Consider the following 15195-nt stretch of genomic DNA (forward strand, 5'->3'; position numbering starts at 1 on the left):
CGAACCAGGGTCCTTAGGCTTCACAGGCAAGCGCTTAACCGCTAAGCCATCTCTCCAGCCCTTAATATTCTTTTTAAAAATTTTTATTTATTTGAGACAGAGAGAGAGAGAAAGAGGCAGATATATATATAGAGAGAGAAAGGACATTCCAGGGCTAAGCCATCTCTCCAGCCCAAGATTAGTATTTTTAAAAAATATTTGCTAGCAGAGAGAGAGAATGGGTGACCAGAGCCTTTTGCCCCTGCAAACAAACTCTGTATGCTTATGCCACCTTGTGAATATGGTTTTACATGGGTACTGGGGAATTGAACCCTGGCTTGCAGTCTTTGTAAGCAAGTGCCTTTAACCACTGAGTTATTCCCCCAGCCCAACATCAATAATTTTTAGTTCACTTAAAAAGCAAAGCAGGGGCTGGAGAGATGGCTTAGTGGTTAGGCACTTGCCTATGAAGCCTAAGGACCCCGGTTCGAGGCTCGGTTCCCCAGGTCCCACGTTAGCCAGATGCACAAGGGGGCGCACGCATCTGGAGTTCGTTTGCAGAGGCTGGAAGCCCTGGCACGCCCATTCTCTCTCTCTCTCTCTCTATCTGTCTCTCTCTCTGTCGCTCTCAAATAAATTTAAAAAAAAATTAAAAAAAAAAAAAAAGCAAAGCAGGCTTAGCAATTAAGGCCCTTGCCTGTAAACCCTAATAGCATGGGCTTAAGTCCTAGTTCCCATGTAAAGCAAGATGCACAAAGTGGTAGATGAATCTAGAGCTGATTTGCAGCGGCTAGAGGATCTAGTGCACCCATTCTTTCTCTCTTTATCTATCTATCGCCTTTCTGTTTCTCTCTCTCTTTCAAATAGGTAAATATTTTTTTAAAAACCACTACTATACTAATCTTCCCACAAAGATTCGTTGAAATAAGATTTTATTTTTATTTATTTATTAGAGACAGAGAAAGAGGGAGAGACAGAGAGAAAGTGAGAATGGGCTTGCCAGGGCTTCCAGCCACTGCAAACAAACGCCAGATGCGTGCATCACCTTGTGCATTTGTTGCACCTGGGCTCTTTGGCTTTGCAGGCAAGCGCCTTAACCACGAAGACATTTCTCCAGCCCTCATTTTGGTTTTTTGAGGCAGGGTCTCTTTCTGGAACCCAGGCTAGCCTTGAACTTCAGGCAGTCCTACTGACTCAAGCTCCCTAGTGCTGGATCACAGTCATAAACCACCACTGTTGGCTTTGAGATAGTTTTAAATTTCTCCCTTACATGTATGGATCAAGTTATATTTGCTTATTTTGTTCTTTGGAGTTAAAGAGGAAACCAGCCTTAATTACCTCACAGTATAATTAATTTTCTTAACCCAGCCCAAGCTGATTCATGGAGCCCACCCAAAATTAATATATGCAAATGTATTGTGCTGCCACCAATTTTTCTGGGGGGGGGATTTCTCCGGTAGGGTTTCATTCTAGCCCAGGCTGACCTGGAATTCACTATGTATTCTCAGGGTGGCCTTGAACTCAGAACCATCCTCCTACCTCTGCCTCTTTTGTGCTGGAATAAAGATATACAGCACCATGCCGAGCTTTGGGCCACTTTTTTTTATATATATCACATTTTATTCGGGTTTTACAAAGGACTGGGGAAGGGCAAAAACTGGAAGGCAAGGGAAGAGAAGTACACCATGTGGATCCCAAAATCCCCTGTAGTCTACGTGTAGCCAGAATATTCATTCTCTCTCTGCATGCAAATAAATAATTTTAAAAATGCAAATAAGAGGGCTGGAGAGATGGCTTAGCGGTTAAGAGCTTGCCTGTGAAGCCTGAGGACCCGGTTCAAGGCTTGACTCCCCAGGACCCATGTTAGCCAGATGCACAAGGGGGCGCATGCGTCTGTAGTTCGTTTGCAGTGGCTGGAGGCCCTGGCGTGCCCATTCTATCTCTCTCTCTGCTTCTTTCTCTCTCTGTCTGTTGCTCTCAAATAAATAAACAAATAAAATTTTTAAAAAATGCAAATAAGAACTATTACAGCTAATTTTACTGTATGATGCAAGATTTTTAGCAATATCTGGATCTTGGAGTATAGCTTAATAGTAGACAGCTTGCCTAGCAGCAGTAAGGCTCCAAATTAAATCCTCAGTACCGCCCTACCCCACAAAAATACTACTGGAGGATGGTCATTCCATAATTTCTGATTTAAATGCTCAGCAGTTAAGGCATTTGCCTGGGAAGCCTAAGGACCCAGGTTCAGTTCACCAGTACCCACTTAAGCCAGAAGCACTAGGTGGCGCATGCCTCTGGAGTTGGATTGCAATGACTAGAGGCTCTGGCACACCCCTTCTTTTCCCTTCTCTCCTCTCTTCTCTCCAATAAATTAATTAAATTAAAAATAACTTATCAAATACCTGTTTAGCTCATTTTTATTTATAAGTAAATGTCAAATAAAAATCAAATACTTCTAAATAACAAATTTTCAAAAAGCTAATAGAAGAGAAGGTCCATGATGATTATTTAAGTGATGTTTATTAGCTTACTTATGCTTAGCCAATAGTAAAGTCAACAAATAGCTGCACAAGTGAAGGGTAATTCCTAGGAGAAAATCGAGTGAAATGAGTGCAGTTGTGACAAATGTTGGCTTTTAATTCTAAATATTTTGTGTGGCAATAAAAAAATGTAGCTGGCTTCTATTCCCAGTTCCTGACACTACTCCTAAATTTCATGTAATTTTCCACGTTCAGGAGTTCCAGGAGTATCTTTTCCTCTGGTATTTGGCCTTTGACTTGGTTTCTGACACTTGGACACTTGGAATTTCTTGAATAACAGAGAACATCTTTTGTTTCAGCAAAACAGATTTTGGTGGGCTTCTGGAAAGCTTTAGGCTGGTAGTTGGTCACCAGAAAGATAAAAACATAGCCCAGGCTTGCAGCTCTTCGCTACCAGCCATCCTCCATGGAGCAGAGAAACTAGAGATGTAGCCATGCCTACAAAGCCACCATATCTAAATGACATTAGGAGAGCTTCCACATTGGTGAAGTGTGTTCATGCCAGGAATGGATCCAAGATTTCATGGGGACAAAAATCCTCTTACGTTTGGGACCCATATGGGCCTCACACAAATGCCTCTTTGTCTGGGTGTACACTTGTGCACTGTATGATATTTTTGTAGTCATAAGCAAGGAGGCTTGTTGGTTCCTTGGTAGTCAGGGTCCTGCTATATAGCCCAGGCTGGACAGTAATTTTTTTAAGTATATCTTATTTATTTGAGAGAGAAAGAGGCAGAGAAGAGAAGGAGAGCATGGGCGCACCAGGGCCTCCATACATTACAAACGAACTCCAGACACATCCACTCCCTTGTGCACCTGGCTTGCATCAGTCCTGGAGAATGGAACTGGGAGGGGGGGAAAATCCTTTGGCTTTGCAGGCAAACACCTTAACCACTAAGCCATCTCTGCAGCCCAGGAATTCTTTTTATTTTATTTTATTTATTTGAGAGAGAGCATGGTTATGTCAGGGCCTTCAGCTGTTGCAAATGAACTACAGATGCCTGCGCCACCTTGTGCATCTGGCTTACATGGGTCCTGGGGAGTTGAACTTGAGTCCTTTGGCTTCACAGGTAAATGCCTTAACCACTTAGCCATCCCTCCAGCTTATGGACAGGATTTTGGTCCTCCTATCATAATCTCCTGAGTATTTACAGGTTTACCCCACCACACCTGACTAAAAATAAATAAATAAAAGGTGCTTCTTCCCTTCTCCCACCCCCTGCAAGTTCATAAAAGTCATTTTGGCATGCTATGAAGCTTGAGAGCTCTGCAAAATCACCAATTCGTAGCTAAGTCAGACAGAAGGGTGAGTAACCTGGGGACTCACTTCTCCTGAGTGACTTCTGAATGAAGTTAGGACCGGTCTACCTTCACGGGGGAGAGACTTTGCACTTGAAGGATCAGAACGTAGTTAGTGTCAGCGCTCAGTCTTACTTCACCACACTCTGCATGTTGTTTTCCGCGTCAGTAAGAGTGCTATTTTGTAGCTCCTTTCGTAAGCAATAAATTGTACTACTCTTCACGCATTGGATCTGTGTTGGATCTGGTTCAGGCTCCAAAAAGGCTTTCTTAGACTATACAGAGCGCTATTTTGATGATTCTGAACCTAGATTTCAAGTGGACTGAAGTGTTTTGGCTCTCTTGGACCTTAGTTACAACTATGAGAACAAGTCTAGGCCATGCAACTACAGGATGAGAGACACGAACCAGAACCCATCATCTTAATGGGAGCCAACGTAAACCAGCCTGACCTAGACAGCGAACCCTATCCTAGAGCAAAATGCAGGGTGTGGTGGTGTGCGCCTTTAGTCCCAGCACTCAGGAGGCAGAGGTAGGAGGATCACCTGGAATTGGAGGTCACCCTCAGACTACAGAGTGAATTCTAGGTTAGCCTGAGCTACAGTGAGACCCTACCTGGAAAAAAAAAAAAAAAAGAAAAAGAATTATCCAGTTAACATGAGAACTTGTGGGCAACTCAAAATATTGCCTTAATTTTGTGTTGTAGGGTGGCTAGTTACACATCAATGGCTAACGTACTGTTTTAGAAGATGCTAGGACAGTAAAGTAACTAATAAATAGATATATTGCATTGATGCATTCTGGCTAATCATATATGCTAACTGCTACAACTGGTGTTGCTTTTCATATAAGTAGCATCCTCTTTAAATAATAGCTTTATTGAGGTATAACTTATATATCATAAATCCACCCTGTTCAAAGTACATTCACAGAATTACGTGGACACCACCACTACCTAATTTTACCCCCCCCCCCACACACACACATACTCAGTACCCTTCTTTTTGGTGTTTGAAACAAGATCTCAAAGTAGACTAGCTTGATGTATCCAAAGATGACCTTGAATTTCTGGTCTTCCTGCCTGCAACTCCCTAGTGCTAGGATTCTAGCCATGGGCCTAGTGTTGGGCAGTGCTAAGGATCAAAACCAGGACTTTACACTAGACAGGTATCCTACCAACTGAACTATATCCCTAGTCCCCTACTTTTTTGGTTTTCCAAGGTAGGGTCTCATTGTACCCCAGGATGACCTGGAATTTACTGTGGAGTTTCATACTGGCCTCAAACGCACAGCGATCCTCCTACAGCTCTGCCCCTTGGCATTAAAGGCTTGGGCTGTCACACCCAGCTAATTTTTACATTTTTAATAGTTATCTATTGATTTGCAAGCAGAGAAAAGGAATAGACAGAGAGAGTATGGGTGTGCCAGGACCTTTAGCCACTGCAGATGAACTCCAGAAGCATGAGCCACTTTGCGCATCTGGCTTATGTGGGTACTTGGGAATTGAACATTGGTCCTTTGTCTTTGCAGGCCAGTGCCTTAAACGCTAAGCCATCTCTCCAGCCCTATTTTGTTTTTATTGCTGAATCATATAAGCTCTTTTTGTATTACAGAATAAATATATACACACACATAAATATATATATACATACACACACACACACACACACACACACGGGAGAGGAAGAGAGAATGGGCACTCCAGATGTGTACTTTCCACATTGTTCATCTGGCTTTACATGGGCTAGAAAAATGGACTAATAATTTAAGGTGCTTGCCTGTGAAGCCTAAGGATCAAGGTTTGATTCCCCAGTACCAGCATAAACCAGACATACAAAGTGGTACATGCATCTGGAGTTGGTTTGGAATGGCTAGAGGCCCTGATGTGCCCTAACTCTCCCCTCCCCCCTTTTTTTTTTTTTGAGGTAGGGTCTCACTGTAGCCCAGGCTGACCTAGAATTGACTATGTAGTCTCAGAATTACCTCAAACTTACAATGATCCTCCTAGCACTGCCTCCTGAGTTCTAGGATTAAGGGTGTGCAGCACCATGCCCAACTGGGTCTCTCATTTTTAATGCAGTTCATGTGAGTTAAATCATTTAAATTATTCAACTTACTTAAAACCTTCATTATTTTTCCACTCTTATCAGTGAACATTTTGGGTTTTGTACAGTCTTGAAATAATTCATCTTCCTGTACTCTGGCCACTCTTTCGCTATGCATATGAGGTAGTTTTCAAGAGACTTCAGCTTTCACATTTCCAGACTTACACATTTGTTTAGAAATGCATCACAGCCACTGATAATACATGGAAACCTTCAGCATTTCACACCTCTTTGACTTTTCCTGTTCTCTGACTTTTTCATTTTTCCTAAAATGGTTTCTATAAATGGCATTTCATATTGATGGTTTTAATTTGCATTTTCTTGAGCTGGGCTTGATGGCGCACACCTTTAATCCCAGCACTTGGTAGGCAGAGGTAGGAGGATCACTGAGAGTTCAAGGCCACCCTGAGACTACATAGTGAATTCCAGGTCAGCCTGAGCCAGAGTGAGACCCTACCTTGAAAAACAAAACAAAAATTTGCATTATCTTGATTTGTAATAAGGGTGAATTTATTAATAATTTGTGTTTCCCTTTCACTGAATTTTTTTTTTTTTTGCTTTTGCAAATTTTTCTTTTTAAAGTATTTATTTAAGATTTTCAAGATACTGTCTCACTCTAGCCCAGGCTGACCTGCAATTCACTATGTAGTCTTAGGGTGTGTTGCAGTCAGGTTCACATTGCTGGCAGAAATCACCCAACCAAGAGCAGCTTCTGGGAAAAAGAGGTTTATTTTGGTTTACAGGCTCGAGGGGAAGCTCCACGATGGCAGGGGGAAACAATGGCATGAGCAAAGTGGGGACATCACCCCCTGGTCAACATAAAGTGGACAAGAGCAACAGGAAAGTGTGCCAAACATTGGCATGGGGAAACTGGCTTTAACACCCATAAGCCCGCCCCGACAATACACTCCCTCCAGGAGGCATTAATTCCCAAATATCCATCAGCTGGGAACCTAGCTTTCAGAACACCTAAGTTTATGGGGGACACCTGAATCAAACCACCAAAGTGGCCTCAAACTCACAGCGATCCTCCTACCTCTGTCTTCCAAGTGCTGGGATTAAAGACTTTTGCCACCAAGCCTGGTAACGTTTTTTGTTGTTATTGTTTTGTTGTTGTTGTTAACTGAGGAAGGGTCTCTAACTCCAGGCTTGCCTCAAACTCACTGTGATTTCAGCCTCCCCAGTGCTGGGACCAGAGTCATATACCACCACATCTAGCCCCTGTTGTTAATTGTACTGTCACAAATACCTTTTCATTTTTTCTAGTAATGTCTTACCTTCCTTCCCCCTTCTCTCCCAGAGTGAAAGACAATGCTGAAAGGAGTAAGGAAGCTGATCCCCAGGGTCCACAAGGTGAGTCTACCAGACCCAAGGGGCAGGTTTCTTGTTTTTAGATGGCTTTGGTGGGGTTTTTTGGCGGGGGAGGTTGGAGCATAGTTTGAGGGAGGGTCTCACTCTATCCCAGATTGACCTGGAACTCACTGTGTAGTCCCAGGTTGGCCTCAGACTCACAGCGATCCTCCTACCTCGGCCTCCCGAGTGCTGGGGTTAAAGGTGTGCTGCTGCACCTGGCCAGATGGCTTTGTTCCATGGAGAACCAAATGCCCTGCAGCGCTTCAGCTAACTACTGTTTTTATAAATATACACTCAATAGAAGTCAGAATTGCATGTGCACACTGCATACTTCACTGTGCTGCTCTAAGACTTCAGATAACGCCTTTCAGTAGAATAGTTCTACTTGAAGCTGGGGGTATTGGTACATGCATACAAGGCCAGTACTGGAAGCGGAGGCAGGAGGATAGGGTTTAAAGCCAGCCTGTCAACCAAGATCCTCTCTTGCCAGGGTCGTGAGCTTAAGCATTTACTGGGTGCTAGAATAGTTACTGGTTTTCAAACACTAGGTAAATTTGGGTGGGGGCGGGGCTCAGTGTGAGAAAACGCTTGCTGTGCAAGCACAGGAACCTGAGCCTCACATGAAAGCTGGAAGCAGCAGCGGTGGGGCCTTTAATCCCAGCACTTGAGTGGCAGAGGTAGGCGGATTGCCATGAGTTGAGGCCACCCTGAGATGACATTGAGTTCAGGTCAGCCTGGGCTACAGTGAACTCTTAAGAAAAAACACGGCATCTCCCCAGCTGTATAATAAACGTATATAACACATAAAGACATAGGGAATCAATTTTGCCAACATTTAGTTAAGTCATCATCACACCATTAGAAATAGCACCCACCTAGGTCTGGAGAGATGTCTTAGTGGTTAAGTCACTTCCTTGGGTTTGAATCCCCAATACACATGTAAAGCCAAGTGCACAAAGTGGTGCATTCATCTAGAGTTTGTTTGCATTGGCAGGAGGCCCTGGTGTGCCTATTCATATTCATTCATTCATTCATCCTCTCTCTTTCTCTCTCTCTCTGTCCAAAAAAAAGTAGTAAAGAAAATTTTTAGGACAGGAAAGATGGTTTAGTTATTAAGGTGCTTAACTGTGAAACCTAAGGACCCTGGATCAATTCCCCACGACTCATGTAAGGCAACTGAACAAAATGGTGCATACCTCTGGAGTTTGTTTGCAATGGCTGAAGTTCCTGGCATACCCATTCTCTCTATCTGCCTCTCTCTCTCTCTCTCAAATAAATAAGTAAAAATAAAAAATAATTTTTTTAGAGCTGGGCGTGGTGGCGCATGCCTTTAATCCCAGCACTTGGGAGGCAGAAGTAGGAGGATTGCCATGAGTTCAAGGCCACCCTGAGACTACATAGTGAATTCCAGGTCAGCTTGGGCCAGAGTGAGACCCTACCTTGAAAAACCAAAAAATAAATAAATAAATAAAATTAAATGTTGAATAAATAGCACCACCTTGTGGCCCTTGAAATATTTAAACTTTTTTTTTTAATTTTAGAAAGAGAGAATTGGTGCACCAGGGCCTCAGCCACTGAAATTGAACTCCAGACCCTTGTGCCACCTAGTGGGCATGTGTGACCTTGCACTTGTTTCACCTTTGTGCATCTAACTTACATGGGATCTGGAGAGTCCAACATGGTTCCTTAGGCTTCACAGGCAAGCACCTTAACCACAAAGCCATCTCTCCAGCCCCTAAGTTTCCCCCTTTGTAAAGATGTGGCACAGTGGGTTGATGCAAACCTATAACCCCTATGCTGGAAAAGCTGAGGCAGGATAATTTCAAGTTCAAGGCCAGCCTAGGCTACAAAGCAAGGCCCTGTCTTAAAAGCAAGAAAGACAATCCAGTCGTTCAAGGCCAGTCTGGGACCAGTGAGTGAGTTCCGGATCAGCCTGGGCTACAGTGAGACCCTGCCTTAAACCCTAACCCTTAAAAAAAAAAAAAGGACTTACTTTCTTTTAGTGCTGGGTGTTAATCAGGCTGTGGGTTTTACTGTTTCCTAAAAGGCTTTGCAAACAAGATGGGAAAGGTAGCTGGTGAATGTATAGTTGGAAGCTCATCATTTTAGATCCAACACACAGTTTGGGGGGAGTGGTTTTTGTTTTGCCCAGGCTAACCTAGAACTCACTCTGTAGTCCCAGGATGGCCTTGAACTCATAGTGATCATCCTACCTCTGTTCCTCAAGTGCTGGAATTAAAGATATAGGTGACCAAACCCAGCCTCTTTCAACTTACAATTTTTAGTTTGGAGGGTTTTTGTTTGTTTCCTTCCTTTATGTTTTTGAGATTTGTTTTCATTGTTGCCTTGAGACAACACCTTACTGTTCTGTAGCCAGTACTGGCCTGGAACTCAGTATCCATCCCACAGTTCAAACTAGGATTACAGTCATGCACCACCAGACCTGGATTGGCTAAGCCCAGGCTGACCTGGAATTTACCACGTAGTCTCAGGGCGACCTTGAATTCATGGTGATCCTCCTACCTCTTCCACCCAAGTGCTGGGATTAAAGGTGTGTGCCACTACACCCAGCTGGTTGGTTTGTTTTATTTTGTTTTTGTTTTTGTTTGGAGTCTTAAGAAAAAATCTCCCAGTGTTGCATAGGTTGATCTGGAACTTCTGGGTCCAGTACACTTTCCCACCCGGACCTGTGGAGTAGATAAGACTGTAAACACTATGTGTGCACTTGGCAAGATGGAGGCTTCAGGGTTGGCACAGACGAAAAGAAAATTTGTAGTCACCTGTAGCTGGATTTGAACTAGAAATGACCTAAGCTGTGACGCCAGCCTATCTGCAAGGGAGACTGAGGAATGTAGAGTACGTTGCCTTCTCAGCTACAGAATGAATTTACAACCACACATTCTCAAAGATAGAGTAACCAGTTTGCACTGTTACTTTATATTGAAATATAAAATGGTGCAGAGGCTTCTAGGTGTAGTTCAGAGTTGACTACAAAACAGTTTTTTGGTTTTTTTGTTTGTTTGTTTGTTTTCTTTTGTTTTTCAAGGTTTTTCTAGCCCAGTCTGACCTGGAATTTGCTATGGAGTATCAGGCTCGCTTCAAACTCACGGCGATCCTCCTACCTCTGCCTCCCGAGTGCTGGAATTAAAAGCACATGCCACTATGCCCTGCCAAAGCAGTTTATTTTATCTTAGCTTGGTGCTCTGCTTATTTCTTTTACTATGCCATTGTAGAAACATTCTTTAAATTTTTTTTTCATTTTTTTTTATTTATTTATTTGAGAGCAACAGACACAGAGAGAAAGATAGATAGAGGGAGAGAGAGAGAATGGGCGCGCCAGGGCCTCCAGCCACTGCAAACGAACTCCAGACGCGTGCGCCCCCTTGTGCATCTGGCTAACGTGGGACCTGGGAAACCGAGCCTCGAACCTGGGTCCTTAGGCTTCACAGGCAAGCGCTTAACCGCTAAGCCATCTCTCCAGCCCGAAACATTCTTTATTCCTAAGTACAAGTACTAGTACCTGTGGTGTGAAAGATACTCAAAGAAGATGAGAAAACTATGAGCTCTTCTTTCTATTCCTGGATGTGGGACCTTGAATAAAGAAAAACATGTAGAAGACAAGGTGATATAATAAAAGGATAGAGGTTGGAGGGCAGGGAAGATGGCTTAGTTGAGAAAATGCTTGCCATGTAGGAGTTTGCATCACCAGCACCCAAGTAATTTCTGGGCACACTTGGAGTTGCCTGTATTCCTAGCACTCAAGAGACAGAAACAAGGAATCTGTAGACAAGTTGTCTAGCTACGTTAATAGTAGCAGTGAGTTCTAGGCTCAAGTGAGTGATTCTGATTTAGTAAAATAGAGTGATTGAGGAGGAGTGATGTCAGCCTGTGACATCCACATGCTCACGCTCACACACACATCCCACATAAAGACAGAAAAGAAAAAGAATAAAGATGTGAGAGTCAGACGGAAATAGGTGTGAATTGTAGTTCTCCTATGTTAGTCAGAATTGCTTACTTCAGGGCTGGAGAGACAGCAAAGCTGTGAAAGGCACACACTGGCAAAGCCTGGCAGCCCAGGTTCAGCTCCCAGCACCAATGTAGATGCACAAGGTGGGCCTGTGCCTGGAGTTCATTTGCAATGGCCACAGGCCCTGATGTACCCATTCTCTTCCTCTCTCGTTCACTTTCTCTCTTTCTACTTGTAAATAATAAATAAATGTTCCGGCCAGGCGTGTCAGCATACACCATTAATTGCAGCACTTGGGAGGTTGATGTAGGAGGATTGCTGTGAGTTCAAGGCCAGCCTGACACTACATAATGAATTCCAGGTCAGCCCACGCTAAAGTGAAAGCCTACCTTGAAAAACCAAAACAATAAAAAATAAGATAGGGCTGGAGGAATGGCTTACCAGTTAAGGCATTTGCCTGCAAAGCCAAAGGACCCAGGTTCGATTCCCCAGGACCCACGTTAGCTACATGCATAAGGGGATACATGCATCTGGAGTTTGTTTGCAGTGGCTGGAGGCCCTAATGCACCCATTCTCTCTCTTACTCCCTCTTTCTCTGACAAATAAATAAAACTAAAATATTTTTTTAAAAAAAGATAAAGCCAGGCATGCTGGCACATGCCTTTAATCCTAGCAATTAGAAGGCAGAGGTGGGAGGATTGCCCTTACTTGAAGGCCACCCTGAGACTACAAAGTGAATTCCAGATCAGCCTGGGCTAGAGCAAGATGCTACCTCGAAAAACTGAAAATAAAATGAAATGGGGGTGGGGGAGCTGGAGAGATAGCTCAGCAGTTAAGGCACTTTCCTGCAAAGCCTAAAGAGCCAGCTTCAGTTTCCCTACAGTTTCCCACGTAAAGCCAGATGTACAAAGTGACACATGGTGACACATGCATCTGGAGTTTGTTTGCAGTGGTTAGAGGCTGTGGTGCACCCATTCTCTCTATCTCTTTTTTTTCTGCCTCCACCTGTAATCCCAACACTTGAGAAACTAAGGCAGGATTATGAGTTTGAGGCAGCCTGTTCTACATAGGAAGATCCCAATTCAAGAATAAATGTATGTGTGTTTGTGTGTCCTTTTTTTGTTTGTTTCTTTTTTGTATTTTATTTTACGAGGTAGGATTTCACACTAGCTCAGGCTGACCTAGAATAATTCACTCAGAAGTCTCAGGGTAGCATTGAACTCACAGCAATCCTCCTACCTCTGCCTCCTGAGCACTGGAATTAAAAGCGTGCGCCACCATGCCCAGCTATGAGAAGTGTATATGGAGTTTATTTTACAGGTACAGTATCCCTTTCTAACTAAAATTTATCTTTATCTTGTTCACTTAATAGCTAAAAGAAACATAACTTGGGGGTAATAATGGGTCACAGTTTACAAAATAAAAGTATTGTTTTGGTATGGGAGTTCTCATGAAGCTGTGCTGAAATGACTTAACTGTAGAAATGGATCTGTTTGGCTGGAGAAATGGCTTAGGGGTTAAGAAGCTTGCCTATGAAGCCTAAGGACTCAGGTTTGGTTCCTTAGTGTCAATGTAAAGTAGATGCACAAGGAGGCACATGTGCCTGGAGTTCATTTGCCGTGGTTGGAGGTCCTGGTGCACTCATTCTTTCTCTCTAATGATTAAATAAATATTGGGGGAAAGAAAAACAGAGTGTCAGTAGGAAGAAAACTCAGTAGCAGAGGCCAGTAAGCTAGAAAGGAGATATAAAGGGAATTGAAAGGAAGGGAGGAGAGTACTTAATAGGATTGAAGAAGCCATTCTGCATGCAGTTCAATGGGAGAGAGAGAAATCATCAGTGAAGATAGTTAAAAGTGGACACTGCAAGCCTTAGATTTGGCCTGCCAGGCCAAATGAGCCAGCGGGTGCAATAGTGGCACGTCTGTCATGGTGGAAACCAACTGCCCTCTAATTGGACTGGAGGCCTGCTCCATGGGAGAGAATACATCCCTGATACACTTTAAATCCCAGCACTCAGGAGACAGAAGTAGGAGGATCACCATGAGTTCGAGGCCACCCTGAGATTCCCCAGTACCCACAAAAAGCTAGATGCACAAAGTGGTGCATGCATCTAGAGTTGGTTTACACTGACTATAGGCCTTGACAAACCCATCCTTCCTCCCTCCCTCCCTCTCTCTCCAAACTCAATCTCTTTCTTTCCTTGCAAATAAGTAAGTGCTCACTTCAGCAGCACATATACTAAAAATTGGAATGATAAAGAGAAGATTAGCATGGCTCCTACACAAATAAGTAAATTAAATAAAATAAATCTGGGGCTGGAGAGATGGTTTAGCAGTTAAGGTGCTTACCAGTGAAGCCTAAGAACTCAGGTTCAAATCTCTAGATCCCTTGTAAGACACAAAGTGACACAAGCATGCAGTGTTGCACATGCACACAGGGGTGTATGCATATGGAGTTTGTTCTCCAAGACTAAAGGCCCTGACACATCCATTCTCTCTCTAAGTAAATAAATGAATTTTTAAATAAATAAATATGTATGTGTATGTGTCTCTTATTTTCCCCGTTGTAGGCATGCCTCATATCCCCAAGTTATGGGAAACATGTTATTTCAGAACACTAACCGGTTTTTTTCATAGCTGGACCCTGGATGCTTGCTGCGCATGAGCACCCAGGCACCCCGCAGCATTACTACTCACTCAGATGACCAGCTGCCAGTCCAAAGGCCTAGGGCTATTTGTCGCACCCCTGAAAGTGACCCGGTGAGTTATTAATGTGTATGTGGGATTTTCAGGGGTTATAATTTGTGTTACTGTCTTATGTTTGTTTATTCGTTCATTCATTGTTGCAGTGCTGAGAATTGAACCTAAGGCTTCACACATGTTAGGCAAATTCTGTACCACTGAGCTCTGCTCCCTGCCCTGCTGTCTTATGTCATATAAGAAAACGAATTCAGAGCAGCTCAGCTGCCTTACATGTGCTCAGATGCTACACGTCAGCTGTGCCTCACATGCTCACCCCGGCCCTGTGCAGCCCCAGCACTGATGTCAGTCCGCATGCTCACCCCGGCCCTGTGCAGCCCCAGCACTGACGTCGGTCCGCATGCTCACCCCGGCCCTGTGCAGCCCCAGCACTGACGTCGGTCCGCATGCTCACCCCGGCCCTGTGCAGCCCCAGCACTGACGTCGGTCCGCATGCTCACCCCGGCCCTGTGCAGCCCCAGCACTGACGTCGGTCCGCATGCTCACCCCGGCCCTGTGCAGCCCCAGCACTGACGTCGGTCCGCATGCCCACCCTGGCCCTGTGCAGCCCCAGCACTGACGTCGGTCCGCATGCTCACCCCGGCCCTGTGCAGCCCCAGCACTGACGTCGGTCCGCATGCTCACCCCGGCCCTGTGCAGCCCCAGCACTGACGTCAGTCTGCATGCCCTCTGAGGAAGCCTCACTGATGACTTCTCCTAGTGCACACAGAGCATATTGCCTGCTTCCTAGTATGTGCATAGTAATAACTTATTGATCTTCCTGTGAGGCAGTAAGCTTTTCCTTGAAGAACCAGTTGGTACATATTTTAGGCTTCTGGGCTATAACGGTGTCATCGCTAACTAGCTTTGCTATAAACAAATAGATGTTAGCCAGATGTAGTGCACACGCCTTTAATCCCAGCACTCGGAAGGTAGAGGTAGGAGGATTGCTGTGAGTTCGAGGTCACCCTGAGACTCCATAGTGAATTCCAGGTCAGCCTGGACTACAGTGAGATCCTACCTTGAAAAACCAAAAATAAAAAATAAACATGTAGATGTGAGGTTTTGTTGCAATAAAATGTTACTTATGACAAGTGCTAAAGCACATTGAAGAGTATAGGTTTTCTTTAATATTTATTTATGCACAATCAGAGAGAGAGGCAATGGGCACACCAGGGCCTCTTGCCTTTGCAAATGAAGTTCTGATG

The 15195-nt window shown here is 44.1% G+C and overlaps 1 protein-coding gene and 1 pseudogene across 3 annotated transcripts in view; both read left to right on the top strand.

Moving 5' to 3' along the window:
* Nucleotides 1–15195, top strand: part of Dap3 (death associated protein 3) — a 36181-nt gene that overhangs the window by 2876 nt on the left and 18110 nt on the right. For all 3 annotated transcript variants that reach the window (XM_045138062.1, XM_004667258.2, XM_045138063.1), the window contains exons 2-3: nt 7227–7279; nt 13886–14008. In XM_045138062.1, coding sequence (XP_044993997.1) covers nt 7238–7279; nt 13886–14008 — 165 coding nt within the window. In that variant the 5' untranslated portion in view covers nt 7227–7237. The remainder of the gene's footprint in view (nt 1–7226; nt 7280–13885; nt 14009–15195) is intronic.
* LOC123456129 lies at nt 13464–13580 on the top strand (annotated as a pseudogene).

The sequence above is a fragment of the Jaculus jaculus genome, chromosome 19, assembly GCF_020740685.1.
Source record: "Jaculus jaculus isolate mJacJac1 chromosome 19, mJacJac1.mat.Y.cur, whole genome shotgun sequence".
NCBI classification, from domain to species: Eukaryota; Metazoa; Chordata; class Mammalia; order Rodentia; family Dipodidae; genus Jaculus; species Jaculus jaculus.